This window comes from Oncorhynchus clarkii, unplaced genomic scaffold, assembly GCF_045791955.1.
Source record: "Oncorhynchus clarkii lewisi isolate Uvic-CL-2024 unplaced genomic scaffold, UVic_Ocla_1.0 unplaced_contig_11943_pilon_pilon, whole genome shotgun sequence".
NCBI classification, from domain to species: domain Eukaryota; kingdom Metazoa; phylum Chordata; class Actinopteri; order Salmoniformes; family Salmonidae; genus Oncorhynchus; species Oncorhynchus clarkii.
In genome coordinates, this window is record NW_027260918.1 from 137,501 (window position 1) to 162,984 (window position 25,484).

At 44.9% G+C, this 25,484-nt stretch overlaps 3 protein-coding genes across 4 annotated transcripts; 2 read left to right on the plus strand and 1 right to left on the minus strand.

Moving 5' to 3' along the window:
- Positions 1-7,995: 7,995 nt before the first annotated feature.
- On the minus strand, positions 7,996-14,264 carry LOC139402219 (phosphatidylinositol 4-kinase type 2-alpha). Its single transcript, XM_071146326.1, has 9 exons — positions 13,809-14,264; positions 11,531-11,731; positions 11,068-11,199; positions 10,596-10,749; positions 10,408-10,466; positions 10,094-10,193; positions 9,767-9,900; positions 9,306-9,365; positions 7,996-8,502 (listed from the first exon to the last, which is right to left on the minus strand). Exons 1-9 carry the CDS (start codon positions 14,145-14,147, stop codon positions 8,341-8,343), a joined length of 1,341 nt encoding a protein of 446 aa, XP_071002427.1. The 5' UTR covers positions 14,148-14,264; the 3' UTR covers positions 7,996-8,340.
- Positions 14,265-15,610: 1,346 nt separating this feature from the next.
- On the plus strand, positions 15,611-22,045 carry LOC139402222 (M-phase inducer phosphatase-like). Its single transcript, XM_071146329.1, has 12 exons — positions 15,611-15,904; positions 16,103-16,284; positions 16,499-16,647; positions 17,003-17,045; positions 17,327-17,360; positions 17,496-17,654; positions 17,832-17,939; positions 18,100-18,162; positions 18,463-18,561; positions 20,562-20,854; positions 21,105-21,222; positions 21,826-22,045. The coding sequence occupies exons 1-12, from the start codon at positions 15,845-15,847 to the stop codon at positions 21,949-21,951; spliced, it is 1,434 nt and encodes a 477-aa protein (XP_071002430.1). The 5' UTR covers positions 15,611-15,844; the 3' UTR covers positions 21,952-22,045.
- A 355-nt stretch (positions 22,046-22,400) lies between these two features.
- Positions 22,401-25,436, plus strand: LOC139402215 (phosphoglycerate mutase 1). Of its 2 annotated transcripts, XR_011633242.1 has the most exons (5): positions 22,401-22,757; positions 23,370-23,644; positions 23,908-24,088; positions 24,464-24,969; positions 25,016-25,436. XR_011633242.1 is itself a non-coding variant. In XM_071146324.1 (4 exons), exons 1-4 carry the CDS (start codon positions 22,619-22,621, stop codon positions 24,631-24,633), a joined length of 765 nt encoding a protein of 254 aa, XP_071002425.1. In that variant the 5' UTR covers positions 22,427-22,618; the 3' UTR covers positions 24,634-25,436. The 2 variants fall into 2 exon arrangements, 1 of the variants encoding a protein (XP_071002425.1); XM_071146324.1 differs by having other exon boundaries at positions 22,427-22,757; positions 24,464-25,436.
- The last annotated feature ends 48 nt before the right edge of the window (positions 25,437-25,484 follow it).

Sequence of the window (25,484 nt, forward strand, 5' to 3'; positions counted from 1 at the left end):
TCTGAGCAAACCGAGGAGTAAAAGCATGGCTCCCGTTGATGACCTCACAGCATTAACACCATGTAGAAAATAAATACAATACGATAGTTCACTCTTGAAAGTAGTGTAACACATCTCAAAATAACCTTAAAACAATTCATGAGGGATTTTCGGTGAAATAAAGTATATGTTATAAATAAAGTATATGTTATAAATAAAGTATATGTTATAAATAAAGTATATGTTATAAATAAAGTATATGTTATACCTGTAATACATACGTAGCCTTTGCTTCTGCACAGGTGTTGTGTCGAAAATCTCCCCTCTGACAGAATCCCCCCCTTCGCGTTCCTCGTTACTGTGACTTGCTTGCTAGCTGACATTTCTGCTCTTCATTTCTGCTCTTCACATTTTTGTCTGCAGTTTTCAGTTTGGCTATTTGTTTCAAGTGTATGTGGCGGTTCTAGCTTGTATGGCGCCCTGGGCGAACGCCCCCTTCAGCGCCCGCCCCGCACCGTGTTGCCCCGGGCAAGATGCCCCTGGGCGGCTGCCCATGTCGCCTGTACCAAAATCCGCTACTGATTGTTGTATTAGTCTATAAATAAATCTCTTTGCCATAATTCGTCATCTCTCCCATGTCTTATTCAACTAGTATTTTTGAAAGTGTAAGGATAATAATTCAGACATAGTCGTTCTGAAATGTTTATTGCTTGCCAACATTTTACTCCCTCCACTATGTTTAATATACACACATTAATTATTCATTTCGGTTGCCTTTTCTGGCATGAAGTTTGTTCTATAGAAACTATTTGACTCTGATGTGTGTCACCGAAAGTATTTGACTCGAGCCACAAAATTAAGGAAATTAGAAGGCGGGGGTGGATTCTGGCAGGGGGATTTTCAGCACAACACTGGTACCTAATTTACTTGATGTTGGCTAGCAGCCAGCATTTATCTGCATTTGGAGAAAGTTGTGAACTCTTATCTTTTGGACACCCAAAGCTATGAAAATCGTGCGTATGTAATGAATGGAACTAGTCTGGGCTGTAGTCTGTTTGACGAACATTCCACTCCTTGTAACATTACAGACACTTGCAACCAGGCTGCAATGAAACAGTGTTGATCATATAATAGATGTATCATGTGTTAGTTTAAGGATGTGAAAATCATGATATTTCCCTTGCATTTCAATCCACACATGCATATGGGTCTGTAATGTATTGCATTGTTATCTAGGTATTCAATCCCTTTTTAAATTATGCAAGATTACTTTACAATGATGGCAATTGTGCATTATTGGAATCTAATTTGCCCATGTGGATCTGACATGCATCAAATGCTACATAACTTTGCATGCATGCTTTCCATAAATGCAATGTACTGATGAAATGCCCCCCATGAATAATAAAAAGGCCAGAAATGCAACATCAGGCCAACCTGACTAGCGGGGAAAGTGTTAAAAACCGTAGCTAGCGATCGTCAACACGATAGGATCTGAATGGAGGAAGAGACGCGTCACACACACCCGTGTTCACAGTCTTCTTGTTATGAAGTCAATCAACTGTATTCGCATCTCAAGTATTGGTTAACATATGGAATATACACAAACTTGGCAGTCGTGTCAAGTTGTCTGGATGTCCTTTGGGTGGAGGGCCATGCACGATACACACGGGAAACTGTTGAGCGTGACAAACCCAGCAGCGTTGCAGTTCTTGACACATTCAAACCCGGGGGGCCTGGCAAAAGGTTCTATCCACACGGACCTGGTTAACAGGGTCCTTATTCATCGTACATTTAGAAGGAAATCTCATTAAAGCTTTGGAATCAGCTCTTCCCTGACTGATGCTGGGTCTCAGCGGGTGACGGAGCTAGCTGATTAAATAACTTCCTTGTTACAACCCCAAACACTCTCATTAACAACTTAGTTTACTGACAGTTTATAATACCAAATTAGAGATAAAGAGGGAATGAACGATTTACTTTGGAACTGCCGGAGATCATTGACTAGGAGAGGTGTGTCTACCAGACAGCGAGTGGTTTACTGTGGAACTGCTGGAGATCAATGACTAGATTTTTACCTCAACATAGTGTGAAATAAGCTTATAATTAATAGCCTAAGTGTAGTTTCATTTTGCTGGGGTGCAATGAGGAGATTCGGGATCTTTCCCCCATGCGTTTCCATGGCAATTAGATTCTTTGGGTCAAGTTCCATTGAACTCTTTACCTCATCTATATTCCATTCTCTACAGATGAATGGTTCCAGATCAGCTATTCTGTGTGTTCCAACAGTTCTGCCCTGACAACCCAGCCTGACAACCCAACCTGACAACTCAACCTGACAACTCAACCTCACAACCCAACCTCACAACCCAACCTCACAACCCAGCCCTCCGTTCACCATAGGGCCAATCCCATTTAGGGCACAGCTAATCACACCAAATTGCACTAAATCACATTAAATCACATTCAATTACACTAAATCACATTAAATCACAGTAAATCACAGTAGCCAGCTAGCTAGCTTTATGGGTGTTTTGACATGAGTATGAAATTGTAATTCTGGTTGTTTAATGTTTTAGGGACTCCTGAAACTACCAGCAAACCAGGCTGTCGTCTTGTGAAACAGTGGACGTAAAGAATCTAGCTAGCTAAAGCATTTACTGCAAATTGAATGTACAGTTTGCCTTGCTGATATTTGCCATGCAATGCAGTGAGATGAAATAACGTAGCTAACTATGTTCCTGCTTATTGGGCAGTGGAGGAGAAAATCCCTGAATACCTATGGATGTGTAGCTGTCTAGCAGATCTGTGTATGGACCCAAACGTTTGGTATACATATTAGTTCAGAACCTAGATATGAACTTAAGCTATCATAGCCGGTTGTATCAACTTCAAAACAGTCTGACTGGCATCAATGAAGCCTATGGATTGAGTAGAATATAATCTAACTTTGTGCCACGGATGCAAGTCGTATATACATGTAGCATGAGATCCCCACATTGTAGCCTGTACATTTAATATTTCCACTGATCATGTACTCTACCTTGGTAAATAAAGGTGCAGTTCAGGTATGAATGTCTGAGATTCTTTTTCAGTCATATCCAATACCAGGAGTATCAAACGGCATTTTGTTGTCAGCACATTCAACTATGTAAAGAAAAAAAGTATTTAATAAGAATATTTCATTCATTCAGATCTAGGACATGTTATTTTAGTGTTCCCTTTATTTTTTTGAGCAGTGTATTTTGAGTGCATGCGACCACACTAGTTCGGTTCGCCTAACTGACTTCGGCTAGACGCCACCCGAACTGAAGCATGCGGACGCATTTACCCTGTCTTACACAATTTGTTACACACTGTTATGATGATTATAGATATGTCTGAGGAGGAGGAATGGCACATGGATGAATTACACTCCTGATGGTTTCTTCCCCTCTGCTTTGAGCAGGGTTGCCAGGTCCATTTGAAATGACAATAACCTCTCAAAAACCCTCCCATAGGTTCAGAAAACTAGGTCAACATTTTTGTTGCAGCAAGAGATGATTTGACACATTTCTCTAATAAACCCTTTTTCCCACAACGTTACCTAGCGAATTAAGAAGGAATATCGACGTAATTTGTAACGACAGAAGAAAAGTTTTCCATTAAAATTATTATTATTGGGAGCTTAATAATACGCTCCATGACATGGCAACCCTGGCTTTGAGGTAAGCACACGCGCCGATGACGTCAATGTCAGATCACACCTTGTACACTGTGTGATCTAAACAGTTGCTGACGCGTCTCTCTCAAAGCCTGTGATTGGTCAGAAAGGGGTCGCCCCGGTCGAATAGGAGGGGAGTGCTGTGTCCCAAGTGCTGCTATTGGTTGTCGAGAGAGCGAGCGAGACAAAGAGAGAATGAGATAGTGAGAGAGAGAGTTCATTGTGAGGGCTCAAGCGCACACTACACAGAAAAACTTTGTTTGCTTCTCGTCTTTGACAGCAGAAGAAGGCTACTATAAAGTAGCGGAGAATGTCAATTTCCATATGGAATTCCATATCTGCGCAGTAGGCTACATCTCCTCAAAGCCTGAGCAGGTGTCAGATTTTACTGCGTTCACTTGCTGAAGGGGTAAGAGTTTATAATCTCTCTGATGCTGTCACGCAGCAAATCCGCTTGACTAATAGCTCATTGATTTTGTTGTGCAGGTAACGTTATATGTTGATTTACAACATGTCATGCTATTTTATAAGCATTATTTGTACGTTATTGGTAGGCATACTATAAGCAAATATGTTCGATCGTGAAACATCTGGCGGCCTGCAGCAAACTGTTCGTTAAAATGCGCGTCTATGAGCAGATTGCGCTTCGCTGCGGGGTGGGAAGGTCAATTATAATTCCAGACATAACTAGGCATTCCCGCATTTCAGTAGCTCCCCCTGTGACTGTCAAGCATAATAATGATAGTTGGTCCTTGATGTAGGCTGTTATCTATGATATTCATCAAGTTACTCATTATGTAAACAATTGGTCATTTTATATACTACTTATAATTACATGATTTTACACTAGGTTTACTCATTTTATGCTTCATTGTATCTGTGGCCATCCCTGTGTCTATGAAAATTAAGCCATGACCTACACCTGATAGACACCACCCTCTCTCATTAAACGTTGCTTTGTTTAACCTTTGCTTTCACTTTATTTCTGTCAACATCAGTATTTCAGACAGTGCCAGTGTTATACTAATACAAGTGCCTTGTAAAATAGTTGAACTATAAGATAATGTCTCACTGTTGCTTAGTAACAACACAAAGGGCCTCAGTCCAACGTCCACTCTTTATCCCTTGTTGGAGTCAACAACCAGCTTTTAAACGTTATGTTCTCCCCTCCTCTCTCTCTCTCTCTCTCCTTCCCTCGCTCTCCCCCCCCCCCCTCTCTCTCTCTCCTTCCTCTCCCTCCTCTCTAAGCAGGCTTACACTGCATGTGTGCATGTGTTTCCTTGACAACCTACAGTGTCTTTGGCTACAGTATCCCAAATGGCACCCTATTCTCATGTAGTGCACTACTTCTGACCAGGACCCAGAGTGCACTATATAGGGAATAGGGTGCTATTTTGGGATGCAGACATTGTGTGGTCTGAGGCTCAAGGATAATGCTGTCATCTCACAAACATCTAGGTTGCTGGGCAGTTGCCAGCCCAGGTCAGGGGATAGCGACATTTAGCTAATGATTGATGTCTGTTTGTTTGCAGGTGCTGACGGAGTTGTCTTGGAATCCCTCTATTCTTTCAATCCGTCTCTCATCAACCTGATCTCCCTACTACTACCTCATCCCCCCCTCTCTCCTCCTCACCCCTCCATCTCCCCTCTCTGAGGGTTATGGAGGACCCGGAACCCCCCTCTGTGGTGGATGGTCCGTCCCTGCTCTGGCAGCCTGAAAAGAGGCGAAGCAGGAAGTCGGGATGTTCCAACATCTTCGCGGGGGTAAATCTGCGTCAGCTAAGACGGCTGTTCCATGTGGCCGGGGACCGGGACGCAGAGCAGCGGGCAAGACTGGTGTGGGGCAGAGAAGAGCGAGACAGAGGGGGAGAGGAGGAGGAGGAGGAGGAGGGAGAGATGGATGCAGGGCTGGCCCAGGCGTTGGTGGGGTTCAGGGTGAGAGCCAGAAGCAGGAGGGGTATCAGGACGGAGGGACACAGAGAACCCAAGTTGCTGAAAGCATTTGGACACCTCAGGTAAGAGAGAGAGAGGAGGGATAGAAGGGAGAGAAAGGAGTTAGAGACAGATGGAGAGAGAGAGAGCACAATGAGAGAAGGAAAGAGGAGACAGAGAGACAGATAATTAAAGAGAGTGGAAACCAGGTCAAGGGTATTTGGTCTGGCATCAACAGACAGATCAGCTCAAATCCTTTAACTACATCCTCCACCCGACTAGACAGACTCTCCACATTTAACTTACGTTTAACTGGCAGATCGATTAAATGAGTGGTAGTCAGGCTTCTAATGATCTCTATGGTCTCTTCTTCTATCCCATGTCAGTGTTTGCACATCTGAGGCCCTATGTAATCAAGCATCTCATAGTAGGAGTGCTGATCTTGGATCAGATCCCCCATGTCCATCTTATCTTATTCTTTGTGATCCAAAAGGCAAAACCTGATCCTAAATCAGCACTACTACTTTGAAAGCTTGGATACATACAGGCCCTGAAGCAACCGCATAGGTAGAAGCAGGGATGGGCCTGAAATACCACTTCCAGGTAGGTTTCCACTGTGACTTTGTTTTAAAGAGACGTCCCTCTCTCCTTCCCTACCTCCCTCTCTCTCTCACTTTCCCTCACTCTTTCCTTCCTTCCCTCCCATTTATGCTCTCCCTCCTCTCCTTCCAGGATTAAGGAGGGTTTGGACCACCCTGAGGAGGACAATGAAGAGGACCCCAGTGATATTGGAGAGCTGGACCCCCTCCCTGGAGGGTCGACAGGTGCAGAGGGGGGCGCCCCGTTGACGGACGCACAGAAGCCCTCAGAGAGACCCCATCTGGAGAGGCTGGGGGCCGTGACGAGGCAGGAAGGAACCAGGGACCCAGAACGCTACCTCCATCGCATTCTACACTGAGCCAACGGAGAGAAATGAGCGCTGGCCTGCTGAACTTAAAACGTGTCGTAAAGCTCCTCTGTGATTGGTCCTTTTTCCGTTCACACCAATCAGAGCGAGGTGTCGTTCAATAACTCCATGTGTGGAGTTAAATGAAGTACGTTTTCGACCACACTGTCAACCTAACCTTACCTGTCGAGACGTTGTCACTTTAACCAAAGGAAGGGAGAGAACTGGCAACATCACAATGACTGTGTGAGAGCATTATCAATCCTGCTCAGTCACTGTTCACTGACTGATCAGAGCAGACAGACCGATCTACAACACTATCGGCAGGTGACTATGGCTGTGTTCGAGAGCCTCAAAACGACTGCAGGCGACTGTTGAATCTACAAATCACCTTGCATCAAATAGCTCATCAGATACATTGTGGTTTTGATCCTCTCGAACACGGCCTGTGTGTGGTCCAAAAATCCCAAAAGCCAGTAACACTAGAAATGGGATCTCTCTATAACAAAGCTATACCTGGTAGATAGCCTACAACTGAACCTGAAAGGACTTGGAAAGGTGTAAACAACATGGGAAGACATTTACACAGCATTAACTGTGATGTAAAACACAGGACCGTTATCACTCTGTACTGAAAGTGGTCCAACAGTGGACTAATGAATAAAACTAAGATTTAGTTTGAGTCAACTATCCATTTAAGGGTTACGGTTGACACATAAACATGCAAACCTGTCAAAGTAAACTTGCATAGATGTATTTGTGTGCATAGTTTTGTCTAAGAAGTAGATGAATGTCCTCACCGAATAAAGTGAGGAGGAAAATAAGAATAAAGTCTTCTCTCTAAAATAAAAACACATTTATCAAAACAAAACGACAAGATACATGGTATTAATGTAATACAGTTTTGTTATAATCTTTCATTAAATATATTACATACAAATTATACAGTGCAAATGTCACAATACATTTCAGGTCAGTTAGAATCTGTGGCAACAGCAGGAAGTCCTGATAGTGTGTTTTCAAAAAAACGTGTCCATCTTTCTCCCACAAGAATGAAAAATTATAAAAAAATTACCAGAAATCAAAGTAAACAGAAGCGATGGGAGACATCTTAAATGTATTTGACTACAGAATGGCGGAGAGGAAAACCTGATCTAAAGTAGTAGTTTCTCCAAATGTGGCCCCCTAAAACGTCAACGCGCTGCAGTACCTTGCAGTTCCTCATCCGAAGACAAAGGGGGCAGTAGAGAGCCATGAGAGCAATGAGTCCGCATGGCTGCTGCTGTCCACAGAGTGGCCGTCATAAGGAATGCAACACCATCTCTCACCCAAACCGGGAGAGAGAGAGAGAGAGAGGCTTTAAAACTGCAGTGGCTGAGTTAAGTTTCTGTTTCCCAAATGGAACCCTATGGGCCCTGGTCAAAAGTAGTGCACTAGGGAGTAGGGCTCCTTTTGGGACATACACTGTGTGCACCTCCATGGAAAGGGAGTTTACTAAGCCCATCATATAGACTCCATTCCTTATAGGAAGATATACCATCATCATCATCATCATCATCTTTGACATCCACACAAGGCACAGAGACAAACAGACGGAGGGATATGCGTTCTCTTCCTTTTGTCCTCAATCCTCCTCGTCTTCCTCAGTCATTCTCAATACCGTCTGTGTCCGTTGGGGGTAGGAGAGGGCGGGTCGGGGGGGCGGAGAGACTCCTCACTCGTTTGCCCTTTACACACATACATTTGACGTACACACTTGCTCACTCCTCCTCCTCCTCCTCTACCACCGGGTGAAGAAGGGTCTCCTGCTCTGGAAGCTCTGTGTGTAAGACTCACTGTTGGCCCTCTGTGGTGCTCTGGCTGTTTCTACTATAACTGGAGGCATCTGGACCAGCTGGAGGGGGGTCTTACTGTTCTTCAGAGCCTGGCTGAGGTTCAGGATCTAGGCCACCAGAGAGGGGGGGGATGAGAGAGAGACCGACAGGTTGGTCACTCTTCATAAGGGCATAACATCTGTGATGCATTGTGGGTCATTTTTGACTGACTGATCTACAAAGAATGGTTAGAGCATTGGACTAGTAACCGAAAGGTTGCAAGTTCAAATCTCCGAGCTGACAAGGTACAAAATCTGTCGTTCTGCCCCTGAACAGGCAGTTAACCCACTGTTCCTAGGCTGTCATTGAAAATACGAATTTGTTCTTAACTGACTTGCCTGGTAAAATAAAGATAAAAATGAGAAGTTATTTCTACATAAATAGTTACTTCCAAGTTAACTTCAATTAATAGCCCAACATTTATTTGCTTCAATCACTGAACACGACCGGCGCCTACTAGAGACGGGCTTCTATTTCCTTAACGCGCACAGCTTTCGCCCAATAAAACGGTTGAGAAGACTACCACGCGGTTTATTGTGACCAGTATAAACATTAGAGTAACACATCCATCGCAGGTTAGACTTGCAGAGACTAGACTGCCTAGTAACCCCCAGAGTTCATGTTTCAGCACCAGTCTCTCGTATCGGCTGTAGTTTAGCCACGTCAAACCACACTGCTGTCTCATCCAATGACGTTACTCACGGACTTTCACTTGTAAACAATTAATCTAGAGCCGGCTTTTATTTGCTGAAATGAGTGCCGATTCCCAGGCTATTAAAAATGGACAGGCGGCGTTTTGGGACTCTGTGTTTAATTGAAGTTTTCCGGGATATTATTATTTAAAAAGAGGCATGGCGTATTTAAAACATACCTGTCCTCTCATAACAGCTATCTGCCTGTGGAACTGCCCTCTGTCGAAGCCTGGGTCTTTCTGCAACACACAGGTCAAGGGTCAAAAATACTCAAACAGAAAACGCCATCAAAGATTGGATAATCAATTCCGTTTGAAGTTGGCTCCCTCCCTCCTCCTCCTCACCTTAAACAGTTCGTACAGGTCTTCCTCCTCCTCACCTTAAACAGTTCGTACAGGTCTTCCTCCCTCCTCCTCCTCACCTTAAACAGTTCGTACAGGTCTTCCTCCTCCTCCTCCTCCTCCTCACCTTAAACAGTTCGTACAGGTCTTCCTCCCTCCTCCTCCTCCTCACCTTAAATAGTTCGTACAGGTCTTCCTCCCTCCCCCTCCTCACCTTAAACAGTTCGTACAGGTCTTCCTCCCTCCCTCCTCCTCCTCACCTTAAACAGTTCGTACAGGTCTTCCTCCCTACTCCTCACCTTGAACAGTTCGTACAGGTCTTCCTCCAGATCTTTGATAAAGTTGGGATCAGCCAGTTTGGGAAGAACCAGCTCTCTTATCTCCTGGGAGAATGGAACCTTGGCTTGGGACAGCCACGCCCAGTAGAACGGGTCTACGATTGGTCAAAAAAATTAACAAACTTTAGTGAGAAATGCAATGATTGGTCACAGAGAAGGTGCATTTCTATAGGGGGCTCTGTGATTGGGCAGTGGGAAAGTGCATCTCTACAAACTGCTCTGTGATTGGTCAGAGCATCTCTACAAGCTGTTCAGTGTTTGGTTGAGGAGGCAGAAGGCGGTGCTTACAGGCTCTCCAGGAGTCGGGGTGTTTGAGAGGGAAGGCCAGTCCGTTGTCTATAGCAGCTAGTTGGATGATAGGATCCTTCACTACTACCCAGTCTGTGTCCTGGACAGAGAGAGTGGAGGGGGGAGGAGGGAGAGAGGAGGGGTGATAGACAGGGGGGTAGACAGAGAGATGGAAAGAGAGCACTCTGAGTCAGACATAAGTGCATAAGAGTACACCCCCCCCCCCCCCCCCCCCCAGAACAGACACCGAAAAAGGAACAGACACACACACACAAGGTTTCAGTGCCTGTTCTGGTGTGTGGGTGTGTGGCTACCCGGTTTCCCTGGTCCATGGGACAGTCATATTTTAGAAGCCAGTTATCATTTCCCCGATCTGTGGAGACAGAGAGAGACAGAGAGGTGTTAGAGTTTAATGCACCTTCCACATCACTATTTCACATATTGACACAGGTGTCAGCCGGCCTGCTTGTCCTTCTTCACCGTCATTGCCTTGGTTACGTACCTGTGTTCCTGATGATGTAATCGAGGACCACCAGCCTCTCAAACTGTAGTTGCATCTGTCTGTTGGTGTTCTCTGGCAAGGGGTCTGCCTCAAACCTCCGCAGCCAGAAGTCTGCATCCTTAAAGCCCTCAACAAAGATCTGGAATGAACCCAACTGGAGGACAGGAGGGAGAGAGAGAGACAGAGAGAGAGGGTGGGAGAGAGTGAGGGTGGGAGAGAGCGAGGGTGGGAGAGAGAGAGAGAGAGTCATCATACATTTTGAGGAAATCACAGATCCTAATGGAGAAGTTTTAGAGTAAAGTCTCAACTTTAAAACTTTAATTAACTTCAATTAAGGATTCACTTTAAAAACCCTTCATCCTGCATTTCCCTCTGGGCGGCCTGTAGTTCAAGAATAGTATGTGAACTAAGTAGTGTACTATAAAGGGAATAGTGTACCCTTTGGAACACAACCAGGAAGCAGCAGACGTACCTTGGGAGGCAGGCCGATCCTGTGGAAGTGTTGTCCCACTTTGGGTACCTTCTCCAGAGCCAGCCTCTTACCCCTGGACTTGACCCGGTCTATAGCGTTATAGTTAAACGTCTCACTGGCCAGGTACACCACCTAGTGGAGAGATGGGGTGGGGGACAAGAGGGTGGAGAGAAGGAGAGGGTGAAGAATATGTAGAGAGAGAGGACAGGAGAGACAGAGAGAGAGAGAGTGTGTGTGTGTGAGTGAGAGAGTGAAGGAAGGAAATCAAGAGAGAACCCTGACGCAGGACCTCCCAGTACCTGTGTGTGTACCTGCGTGCCTAAGTGTGTGTGTCTAACCACTACCTTGGCCCCGGGGACTGTATTTAGTTTCTGATCGCACAGGCTTCAGACAGACTACCCTGGTTCAGTGTGTGTGTGTGTGTGTGTGTGTGTGTGTGTGTGTGTGTGTAACCCCTCCCTACCTTGGTCCTGGGTACTATGTTAAGCTCTAGTTTCTGGTCAACCAGACTGGCCCCAGCCTCAGACAGATAACCCTGGTTCAGGACTAGACAGTCCCGTCCAAAACAGCAGGGACAACACAGCTTCTGGAGCCACTTGGTCCACTTTGGGTTCAGCTGACCATAAGGCTCCTCGTTCTTAGGCTTGAACACACCGATGATCTTCTACAAAGAGAAACAGAGAGTCAGAGAGAGGAGAGAGAGATTTAGGTGGGCATTTTCTAATTGCAAACTCACCTGTGCTGTGAACAAATGTAACATTGGTAAAAGATGGGATGAGTGAAGTTACAATATGCAGAGGAGACAGGGAGAAATTTCTCCACAGGTGCTGCATGTTAACTACTACCATGCTTCATACTGTAACTACTACCATGCTTCATACTGTACCAACACTGTTCTGTTAACTACTACCATGCTTTATACTGTACCACTGTTCTGTTAACTACTACCATGCTTCATACTGTACCAACACTGTTCTGTTAACTACTACCATGCTTCATACTGTACCAACACTGTTCTGTTAACTACTACCATGTTTTATACTGTACCAACACTGTTCTGTTAACTACTACCATGCTTCATACTGTACCAACACTGTTCTGTTAACTACTACCATGTTTTATACTGTACCAACACTGTTCTGTTAACTACTACCATGCTTCATACTGTACCAACACTGTTCTGTTAACTACTACCATGCTTCATACTGTACCAACACTGTTCTGTTAACTACTACCATGCTTCATACTGTAACACTGTTCTGTTAACTACTACCATGCTTCATACTGTACCAACACTGTTCTGTTAACTACTACCATGCTTCATACTGTAACACTGTTCTGTTAACTACTACCATGCTTCATACTGTAACACTGTTCTGTTAACTACTACCATGCTTCATACTGTACCAACACTGTTCTGTTAACTACTACCATGCTGCATACTGTAACACTGTTCTGTTAACTACTACCATGCTTCATACTGTACCAACACTGTTCTGTTAACTACTACCATGCTTCATACTGTAACAACACTGTTCTGTTAACTACTCGACTGCCACAGGAGCATGTTTCATGGCAGAGCAGATATCTGCGCTTATACACACAGGGTCGGTACAATACTATAGACAGACCTGGCTGAGTTCCGGTAGACAATGTGCTTGTTTGGAATTACACATACAGGAAGTGAAATCTGGTGGATTCCCCCACATGTCAGGACATCCAAAGTCCACAGAGACACTTCCATTTTTAACCAACACATGTGACCGCATCGTGGAGTTTCAGATGATGATAAATGTTGGGTAAGTTGCTACTAGTACCAGGTCTATGTCTGTGCACCAAGTCACCATAGTTTGCTTCTCCCTCATGTTTCTATCCAAAGATCAGATTTTGGTTAGAATTCTCTAGACTGGAGCTCAATCAAATAGAAAGAGCACTATTTTCCATCCCAACAAACCTCGTGACAATTCATCATTATTACCAAGAGTGTGTGGGTGATTACAACCCCATGAGTTCAGCGCAACAATGACTGATTGCCGATGCAGACGGATAGACTGTTGCGTGAAGCTGTGTGGGAGTGTACGTGTGTTCGGGCTCTGGTCAAAAGTAGTGCACTATATAGGGAATACAGTGCCATTTGTGAGTCATTTGTCCCTGCGTTACAAACACACACAAAGTCTATCCGCGAGTCGAGGCCAACACATGAGAGTGAGTAGAGGGCACTAGGCTCCTCAGCTGGTGTTGCCACAGTGACACAGCTGTTCCAGATAAGAGATTGGCTAGACTGTAACTGGGTCAACTCTACTGTATGGAAGTACAGTCAATAAACAACACCAGAACGGGGCCACATTGGAGAGAGCAAACAGGACAATGGAGGTTGAAGTTAGACACCTGTTTCCCCAGGCGGTTTCTCCGCTGGGAGGATATATTTACAGGTCATACTGAAGGAAACAAACCAGAGGCCTTGTCCACTTTTAGAGTACAAAGTGAGATGGGAGGAATTTACCTGCAACAGTGTAGCCTTCTGGACAATAAAAAGACGCACAAGACATCATTACTCAAGGATGATAACTAATGGACTTGTCAATCTCCTTGTTGTCATTCATAAACAATAAAATAAAGTGTCGTACTTATCTTTGATATATGCTAGCTAAATATGACGACATGCAATCCATAGCTGTTTAGGTGACCTAGCTAAATCGATCGATTGTGATCTCCTTTCAATGCTTTTCACTCTTTCTTACCCCTTGTGAATCTTTGACAAAGTAGCTGCCGCTGGATCCCTGGTAGATTCTCTCCGGATAGATCCCTTCGTCGATGGCGCGTTCCGCCTTGCGGATGATCTCTCGAAACTCGGGATCCTCCGATAAGTCGTTTCTATGCGGATCCCGCGGTGAACCTCCTCGGTCCCGGTCCAACAACGGCTGTCTCTCCCGGCTGCGCTCCGGACTCCCGGCCGGGATGCGAACCACCGAGCCCGGCGTGCCTCCAAATCCGCCCCGGGGACTGGTGGGCTCGGTGGGGCAGAAGCCGAAGTCGTTGGAGTCCCGTAGCGGGGAAACCAACGGACTAGTTTCGTCCATACCGGGGTACGCGGAGGAAAGATAGGTAGAGAGAAAAGGGGGAAAGACGAAGGGATGAGCTTTTGTGTTCAGGATATTTACCGATAATGTAACGTCACCGTTGTCAATAAAAACAAATCAGCTGACAGTAGGCTTCCGGGAAGAGGCGGGCCCAGTTGGTGATTGTTGGAGTGTTTGGCCAATCAGAGCTATCATCCGGCCGTCAAGGTTCTTTGTGCACGCAACTATTGGCTGGAATCATAACGCTCCCTTGAAGCACGTGACAAAAAAGTGCCACACAATTTAAATACAAGACAACGAATCAAAACTCTTTATAAATCAGTGGTATTCAAACGTTTTCATCCGGGACCGATGTCCATCAGATTTTCCACTAATGCGCCTTATATGACACATCACTGTACTCTTCTGTAAACTGACCGTATCTGTATACCAGTCGCAAGACCCACTGGTTGATGCTTATTTATAAAACCCTCTTAGGCCTCACTCCCCCCTATCTGAGATATCTACTGCAGCCCTCATCCTCCACATACAACACCCGTTCTGCCAGTCATATTCTGTTAGAGGTCCCCAAAGGACACATCCCTGGGACGTGTTTTTTAATACATTTTGATGACCACACTGCAGGCAAGTCAGATGATGGCTTTTGAAAGCACTGAAAATAATTATTGTATTAATAACATAGCCTTCTATCAATAGCCTACTATCAGTCACGGAAGAAGACTGCTATAAGGTTCACTTAATGCAAAATGAGTATAGCCCTATAATAAGCCAACTACAGGTAGTCATTCTGTAGAGGTGAGATGTTTACATTGTGTGCAAGCAGCATATAGCATAGCCATAGTATAGTGTCCTAGGCTATAGATTTTGTAGAATGGCTGCAGATCAATGGACTAGTGGTAAATGATGACCAAATGAATTCATTTCCAGAGGGAGAAGAATTAGAATGTAATTTCTTATTTAACCAGGAAGTCGATAGATAATTATACAGTGTCTAGTTAGTCTCAGATAGGCCTTGTGTCAGAAATGATGATAACATGAAATGCCTAATATCGCATTATATCTTCATACATCCAAACACCTTTATATCACCAACTTTAGCCTACTATTCAGTGAAGGACATAGGCCACCTTTTGGAAGTCTCAACATGTATTTTTCGTACTTAGCCTGAAGGCAATTGTGTAACTTTTTATTGTATTTTTATTGTGTAACTTAATATGCCCCATGAGGTGAAGGAGCTCCTCATAATAACAACAAATGCCGCATCATCCCGCGGATGCGTTACCACGGGAACGAACCACCACCACCACAGTCACCGTGGGTGGCCGCCTGGCCGGTCAGTGTTTTGGGTTGGTGACTCGGCTATGTGTGCGTCCCATCTCCTTTCTACTGAAGTCTGCACTCGTTCACTACTTCCCACAAATCTAAAAGCACTGGATTGGTGGAGGATGGGATAGAGTGAGAGTTTCTATAAGTATTCATTAAAGGACTGTATGGGTATAGGCTAAACATAACCAACAGTATATTTATTAGTAATTTCCTTTCAAATCAGTGAAGGGAAGTGAACAAGTAAACACTTTGGGAGAAAGGAGAGATAAACAGGGCCGCTTGGTTGGTGAGAGTGGCGGGGCCGTGCCCCATGCATGCCCGGTCTAGCTGGCTTGTTGTAGCAACCACGGTTGCCACGGGGAAGGGGCTGAATGAAACAGCTCTGCTGTGATGGTAGGATGGAGACCCATAACATAATCATCATCACACAGGTGAGACCTGGGAACACTTTTGGAAAAGCTTTTCGCAAATAGTGTATCTTGATAGTATGCATATTGTGTAGACTTAGTTATGTTCGCTGGTTCTAATTTGACGCATGATTGTAGTTTTACGCATGACGTTTAACAGAATTGAGGCACATCTTGATTACTTCTAAATAAGCAAAATTCGTTGCTCTTGTTTTATGATAGAATAGGCGACGAGGAATGGAGACATTCAATGTACTTGGGAATGAAATCTCTCCGGGAGACGCACTACCGGGTCCGTCACACAACGAGACCGTTTGGAGCTTGTCACCTTCACCGGGCACCGGACCCTCACCTGTATCCGAACTCTCCTTCAGCCTAAAGAGCCTCCGATGCCACGACGGCGCGTGAGTACACACACAGTTATCACGGTTACTTAAAAGCTAAAGAAAGCTTTGTGTAGGCTAGGAGATGTGGAATAATATAATAAATACAATGTGGGCACTTTGGGACGTTGTGCGTAACAGAGCGACTGGAGACTATCAAGTCCAGTTGTTATATAGTTGAACATCTTTTGATCTTTGTTAGTTAAAAAACAAACTTTAATTTCATACTCCACAGCGACACCCCGCGCAGAAAGCTGCGACTGACGCCTGAGCTAGTGACTCCCAGTCCCCCTGGGCCCACGCCGGGTTCGACTTGTGGCAGAGGGCTTGCCCCCCAGGGAGACGAGACGCCGACAGGTCTGGGCAAGCTCTGGATGACAGACGGTGAAATATCCTAATCAATGATTAGCGGTTCCTCATGGCTTGATGACGCTGGGTAGAGTTAGAATGCATCAGAGGCAGAACTATTTGTTCAATCCCAAATGGGACACTGTTCCCGACATAGTGTACTACTTCTGACTAGAGCCCCATGTTGGCCCCTGTCAAAGGTAGTATAGGTAGTGTATAGAGAATAGGGTGCAATTTGGGACAAAAACATTGGGATTTAAATCCAGTTTGTCCAGAATTTAAATCTCTGTATATCTTATGTTGAGTATGACTTTTCAGTTTGTGAATCATTTACATGTGTAGCTTCCCTTTTGATATCTACATTTTTTCCCACAATATTCTCTCTATGTAGGTAATGTCCTAACAGACTCCGGGAACAGGAGAAGGGGAGAGAGGTGAGGACACATGGATTCTATTAGCAAAAATTGCAAAGTGATTATTTGGTGCCTACAAATAACAGGCGTCTGGTGACCCCTTAATTGGGGAGGACGGCTCATAGTAATGGCTGGAACGGAATGAATGGAATGGTATGGAACACATCAAACACATAGTTTCCATGTGTTTGATATCATTCCATTGACTCCATTCCAGACATTATTAGGAGCCGTCCTTCCCTCAGCACATCCTGTCTGCTATCTGAATGACATTTTCAATCATTGTACCATTTACTTTATAGGTTTCTCTCCCCTGCATGTTCTGCTCCTAAAACGGTGAGTATTTACACAGAAACTGAGGGAATAATAATCAATAAGGTCCTGGAATTGGAACAGAGTGACTGGAACAACTCTGGGCTCTAACTATATTCAGGAACATCATCATGCGATGTTCTGGTTCTGGTTGTCCAGAAGCGTCTGCGTGTGAAGCTGTCGACCCGGTTCTGCAGCGCTGCAGTTCAGAGGTCAGACCCAGGGGTCAGGGGTCTCAGATGTCAAGGTCAGAGTTCCCCGCCAGGAGGCGGAGCCTTGCGTGTCCGTCAGGGTGACGTGGAGCTGCCAGATGTTGAGGTGAGATCCATTTGCAGTGTTCCACCATGCTCCCTGAAGTTTGCACCCCTACGTACAAGAGCACACGACGGGGAGGAGGGTAGAGAATGATAAACATAGGATCCCCCTATAAACCTGGGGCCCATTTCTGTCACATTAGTTTCATGAAGTCTGGTTAAAAACAATGTATCTCATCAGGCATTGCTCTCTGTACGGCGGGTCAGGGCCAGGAGGCGGCATTTCCCTCCCAGTAGCCTCCTGGGTTTTACCATGGAGGACCACACCCTGACAGGAGATTACAGCAAGGTGTGCAACCTCACATCAACATTTTCACAACGTTGTAAACAATTTTTTTTTTTCCCCCAGCTGGGTGATAGTAGGCTAGGACACGCCCTTGATTGGCTGAATCTGGTGTGTTAGTGCTGTGCTAGAACAATATGTTTAATGTGTGTGTGTGTGTCCACAGCCACTACTGTTACCAGTAGAGAGAGTGGAACACCAGGATCTTCACTGCGTCTCAGCCCAAACAGTAAGTCCTCTCCTTTCCTCCATCTCTCCATCTCTCTCTCCTTCCTTCCTTCCTTCCTTCCTTCCTTCCTTCCTTCCTTCCTTTCCTTGTTGCTCCACTCCCACTCTCTATGTTCTCTCTATATTCTCCTTCATCCTCTTCATCATAATCATAAAGGATATCCACATCAGATACATATGTGGACTACAACACTGCTTATTGGACTTCAACATCCTGTTAGCTATGGTATCTAGAGTGTTGTCTCCTGCTCGTACTGTTACTGTGGTAAACTGGAGGTGCATTTCTCCTGATGGCCTGCAGGTGGCGTCTCTGCTAAGAGGACAGTACAGCGGTACAGTGGGAGACTTCCTCATCATAGACTGTCGCTACCCTTATGAGTACCACGGTGGACACATCAGGGTGATGTTTTTTGAGTAAACCAAATAGAGAAATAAACCAAAACCTTGACCATAATATTGATGAAATGTATTTTATTATACATAATAAGTTAACGACTGACTGGTCTGATAACTTATAACCTATTGTATAGGCCTGCTCATCTGAGTCCTCTACACACACACACACATATATATATATATATATATATATATATATATATATATATATATATATATGTAGAGGACTCAGATGAGCAGGCCCATACAGTAGGTCATAAGTTATCAGACCAGTCAGTTGTTAACTTATTATGTATAATAAAATATATTTCATTAATATTATGGTCAAGGTTTTGGTTTATTATTATATATATATATATATAGATATATATACAGTACCAGTCAAAAGTTTGGACACACCTACACATTCAAGGGTTTTTCTTGATTTTGACTATTTTCTACATTGTAGAATGATAGTGAAGACATCAAAACTATGAAATAACACATATGGAATCATGTAGTAACCAAAAAAGTGTTCAACAAATCAAATCAAAATATATGTTATATTTGAGATTCTTCAAAGTAGCCACCTGCCTTGATGACAGCTTTGCACACTATTGGCATTCTCTCAACCAGCTTCATGAGGTCACCTGGAATATATTTCATTTCAATTAACAAGTGTGCCTTTGTAACAGTATAATTTTAAACCGTCCCCTCGCCCATACCCGGGCGCGAACCAGGGACCTTCTGCACACATCAAACAACTGACACCTACGAAGCGTCGTTACCCATCGCTCCACAAAAGCCGCGGCCCTTGCAGAGCTAGGGGAACTACTACTTCAAGGTCTCAGAGCAAGTGACGTCACTGATTGAAACGCTATTTAGCGCCCACGCTAACTAAGCTAGCCGTTTCACATCCGTTACACCTTGTTCAAAGTTAATTTGTGGAATTTCTTTCCTTCTTAATGCGTTTGAGCCAATCAGTTGTGTTGTGTTGTGACAAGGTATACAGAAGATAGCCCTATTTGGTAAAAGACCAAGTCCATATTATGGCAAAAACAGCTCAAATAAGCAGAGAAATTACAGTCCATCATTACTTTAACACATTTCAAGACCTTTGAAAGTTTCTTCATGTGCAGTCGCAAAAACCATGAAGCATGGTGATGAAACTAGCTCTCATGAGGACCGCCACAGGAAAGGAAGACCCAGGGTTACCTCTGCTGCATAGGATAAATTCATTAGAGTTACCACCCTCAGAAATTGCAGCCCAAATAAATGACACAAAAAATAAGAAGAGGCATGCTTGGCCCAAGAAACACGAGCAATGGACATTAGACCGGTGGAAATCTGTCCTTTGATCTGATGAGTCCAAATTTTAGATTTTTGGTTCCAACCGCCGTGTCTTTGTGAGACGCAGAGTAGGTGAACGGATGATCTCCGCATGTTGTTCCCACCGTTAAGCATGGAGGAGGAGGTGTGATGGTGTGTGGGTGCTTTACTGGTGACACTCTCTGTGATTTATTTAGAATTCAAGGCACACTTACTTACCCAGTATGGCTACCACAGCTTTCTGCAGTGATACGCCTTCCCATCTGGTTTGCGCTTAGTGGGATTATCATTTGTTTTTCAACAGTACAATGACCCAACACATCTCCAGCTGTGTACGGGCTATTTGACCAAAAAGGAGAGTAATGGAGTGCTGTGGGAACTCCTTCAAGACTGTTGGAAAAGCATTCCAGGTGAAGCTGGTTGAGAGAATGCCAAGAGTGTGCAAAGCTGTCATCAAGGCAAAGGGTGGTTACTTTGAAGAAACTAATATATATTTTGATTTGTTTAATACTTTTTTGGTTACTACATGATTCCATATGTGTTATTTCATAGTTTTGATGTCTTCACTATTATTCTGCAATGTAGAAAATATTTTACAAATAAAGAAAAACCCCTGAATGAGTAGGTGTGTCCAAACCTTTGACTGGTACTGTATATACATTTATATATTTATGTTGTTCTCCATGTGTCCCATAGGGGGCAGACAACCTCCACACTGAGGCTCAGATCCAGGGGGCTTTACTCCAGCTCCCTGCCCTCTACCAGCTCTCCTCCTGGGGCAGAGCTCCCACCAGCCCCCCTGGACAGGCTCTAGATCCAGGCGTCAGTGGTACTTCCATGGGTGGAGTGTTACAGAGGTCCAGCTCACAGTCACATTCACCCGGAAGTGGTACCACGCCACCAGAACAGGGGTCACCCATGGAGGGGTTATCGCCACGGAAACTGATTGTGTTCCACTGCGAGTTCTCGTCAGAGAGGGGCCCACGGCTGTAAGAGAACAACACACACACTCGTCTGCACACAAACACACACACAGAGAAACACACAAACACACAAACACACACACAGAGAAACACACAAACACACAAACACACACACAGAGAAACACACAAACACACAAACACACAAACAGAGAAACACACACACATTCCCACCCACACGCTGCATGCACCCCCTCATCCCACAAACATACACAACTTCTGGATCCTGATACTGGCTGTTCTCACCTTTCCCCTGTAGATGTCATTACCTGAGAGAGCTGGACAGAGCGCTCCATGCCTCCCTCTACCCTCTGCTCTTCTACCCTGAGCTGTACCTGCTGGTGGGGGGCTACAGACACTTCTACTCCTGCTACCCGGTACGGTTCCTAAGTACATAATTGTAGCGAATTCAGGGGGTAGCTCCGATCGCTGTCACTACAACAACCTAACCAGCGTTACGCCAAGAGGGTTGTCCAGTCGCTACATTATGAAGCACGTCTTAAACTGAGATGTAATAGGACAGTTTCTTCATAATCAATGTATACTTCCTACTTATAATAGTGTAGCAAATTTTAGGGGGGAGGGATAGTTACGACTGACACTTGAGCCTGGATCCCTGTCAGTCCAACAGCTTCACCTATTGACAAGGTTGCTAGAGGTATTGTACTAATATCGCTACGAAGTGAAACAGTGTCTTCTTCATGTTCGATGTCTCAGAGCAGTGAATCACAAACGGTCTTTTAAGCGTTCCTCATTTTCCCTTGACTCTCTGAATAAACAAGAGCATTGTTTCTAGTTACAACGCAGATTGTTGTTGACACAACCCTGAAGGTCTCAGCCATGACCCCCACCCCCATGATTTAGACATTTAGGGGGGGGGGGGGGGTATTCATTTCCCAATGATCTTCTATTCAGCCTATTCATAAAAGCTTCTGTCTGTCTGTCTGTCTGTCTGCCTGTCTATTTATCTGCCTTTCTAGGAGCTGTGTGAGCCGCATGGCTATGTTCCCATGCTCCACAGGGAGTACAGAGAGCAGCTGGGACGATTCAGACGGAAGACCAAGTCACGACTCCACAAGAGACTGCCGCTCTACAAGACTCACTGATTGGACACTTGCTTGCATACCAAGTTTCTACGATTCCCTTTACACAATGGTGACTGCCACCCTTACAGTCTGCTGTCAGATTGGATAGATTGGTATCAGGTGGTTGTTGCAGATCTCTTTTGAAATTAGTTATCAATAAAGTTGTTTCAATACAAAAAGAATGTGTCATTATCATGGCCTTATAAACTTCCTTTTTCATGCAAGGGACAGAGAGAGGAAGATATGGCAGCATATTAGTAGCCTATAATACATATAAAAAACAAGCAATACAATAACAGGCTACCCATAAAGTATCTCAATACTACGCATACACCAAACATAGGCCTAAAATTTCATCACTGTGATACGATGGTCGCCTAGGCTACTGTGCTTTCTATCCACTGAACATCACTGGCTGACGTGCTCCACTGCGCGTTCGCTTCCTCCGCACCGCACACGAGAGGGTTTCTGATTGGTCTAGCGCAGCAGGAAGTCTATCGGCATTATTCAGAAGGAGCTTTCAAGTTCACAACAGAACAGCCAGCCTAGGTAACCTCTCGAACCGAATCCTCATTTCATATCAGCCACGACACTACTGCGGGGATTTTCTCCGCATTTGACAACAAGAGTTTTGCTCTTAAATTCCCGAAAATACAGCGGAAGTCGATTCAAACGTCACGGATTCGAGATGGCTGCGTACAAGTTGGTTCTGATCCGTCATGGAGAGAGCTGCTGGAACCAGGAGAACCGCTTCTGCGGATGGTTCGACGCGGACCTCAGTGAAACCGGGGAGCAGGAGGCGAAGAGAGGAGGACAGGCGCTAAAAGGTGACCCGGTCTATAATGTTACACAGTATAATGTATCTCTCCTTCGTTCTCTCGTAGGATTAACACGGGCCATGGAGAGTTTTGCTGACAGATAGTAGGGCAGGCTATTCCCGTTACGCAAGGCGCGGCTTGAGGAAACAGGTAGTTGTGTCACTGCGGCATTATCTAAACCATCACTTGAAGGACTTGCCCTGTGGCATAATGTGAACTGTTATCAGCCCCTACAACCTGAAAGCATGTCTGTTCTCTCTAGTGTAGCTGGTCAAATTGAGGTTGTGTTTGGCTTATAGCCTAGCCTGGATAGCCTAAAGCAACTCGCCCCCAAAATAAGGGTGCATCTCAATAGTCTGAAGTGGACTCCTCTCCTTGTCTCCTTTCCTTCACCTGCATAAGTAATATGGTGGTGGTGGATGCCTACCAGCTATTTACTGTAACCTGTAATTCTTTCAACTCTGTGCAGATGAAGGAAAGGAGACGAGGAAACCACTTGAGACCTAAGATGTACCCACAAGTAAAGAACCATATGTGTACATCACTCATTGACCCCCCCCCCCCTCCCAACACACACATACTCTCTCTCTAAGCCCTACTCTCTCTCTCTCTCCTCCTCAGATGCTGGCTATGAGTTTGATGTGTGCTACACCTCAGTCCTGAAGAGAGCCATCCGGACTCTGTGGTTGGTCCTGGACGGGATCGACCAGATGTGGCTTCCTGTCCACCGCACCTGGCGCCTCAACGAGCGCCACTACGGAGGCCTGACGGGGCTCAACAAGGCAGAGACAGCGGAGAAGCACGGTGAGGCCCAGGTTAAGATCTGGAGGAGGAGCTATGACACCCCGCCTCCTCCCATGGAGGAGGAGCACAACTTCTACAACAACATCAGCCAGGTGAGAGGGATAAGGACACACATACACACACACACACACACACATGGGATACGGATACAGACAGGCACACACGTACGCACACAGAGGTACACACGCAGAAGCATGCACATAGAAGCATGCACACAGAAGCATGCACATAGAGGCATACACACATCTACAACATCACTGAACTCATATTCTGTGATTAGACATCATGGTGTCAGCCATACAGACTTGGGCTAACAGGGTTTGACTTTGCAGCACTAACATTCTCTTTCCTGCAGGACCGTCGCTATGGCGACCTGACGGGGGATCAGCTGCCGTCCTGTGAGAGCCTGAAGGACACTATTGCCCGGGCGCTACCCTTCTGGAACGATGAAATCGTGCCCCAAATCAAGGACGGGAAGAGGGTTCTCATCGCCGCCCACGGCAACAGTCTCAGAGGCATTGTCAAGCACCTGGAGGGTAGGTCACTAGGGGCAGTGGGGTGGGGATGGATAGAGGAAGGGGGAGAGAGAGGGGGAGAAAGAACCTCCCTACATCTCAACGCTTACTCATGTTCCAGTGGTCATGCCAGAGTACTGGTATGTTACTGATATTGTTGTTTTTCTGATTGTTATTGTTGACTTGTTCTTGTTATTTACCTCAAGGTATGTCAGAGGAGGTCATCATGGTGTTGAACCTTCCTAGTGTTTAGTTGTATATGTTACTGATTGTTGTTGTTGTTGTTATTGTTGTTGACTTCCAGGTATGTCAGAGGAGGCCATCATGGAGTTGAACCTTCCTAGTGTTTAGTTGTATATGTTACTGATTGTTGTTGTTATTGTTGTTGACTTCCAGGTATGTCAGAGGAGGCCATCATGGAGCTCAACCTGCCTACAGGGATCCCCATCCTGTATGAACTGGACAAGAACCTGAAGCCTGTAGGGCCAATGCAGTTCCTGGGAGACGAGGAGACAGTGAAGAAGGCAATGGAGGCTGTGGCTGCCCAGGGCAAGGCCAAGAAATAGACACTGCGCCCCCGCGTGGTCAGGAGGCGTCGGTGTGGCTAGGACACGTTATAATGATAATAATCACTCACACAGCGTGACATTACATTATCATGTTTACACATAGACAGATATGTGTATATAACACACACATACACTTCAAATACACACAAACACACACATCACATTACACTATAGGTGGATTTGATAGTTCTTTGCTTTCCTGCACATTGAGATGTCAGTATTACACAGCCAATAGGAATCAGTAATGCTGGATTGTACGGATCATCATAATATGAGTTGATCAAGATTGTTTGAGTTGACCAAAAACACATAGGATAGGGACCAGCTAATAGGGTATTTACAGTATCCAAAAACACACAGGATAGGGACCAGCTAATAGAGTATTTACAGTATCCAAAAACACAGAATCAGGACCATCATATATATATATATAGTATTTATCTAAATGTGGAAAATGATAGAAAGTGCTTTCTACTGCCATGTAGTTTTGCACTGAGTGAACATGTATGTAAACATTGACGAGCACGTTTGAAAAAGGAAACATTGAATCTCATTGTTATTGTTGTATCTCTACGGCAACCGTATGTTATCATGGTTCTGGTGGTTATTGTTAAAAGGGGCAGGCGGACTTGTTCTGTACTGTACTGCTGACCATAGAATTAGAATGGGTAGAATGGGCGTCCTCATTCAGGAGAGGTTCTATACCCCTTCCACTCATTCTAATTCCATGTTGTTGACCTGTGCTTAGTGTTCTGTGTGGAATAAATAAAGATTCATCTTATTATTTATGAGCTGTCAAATGACTGTGTCCCTTGTCTGTTTCACAAGCTGCATATTTCTTGACTTGG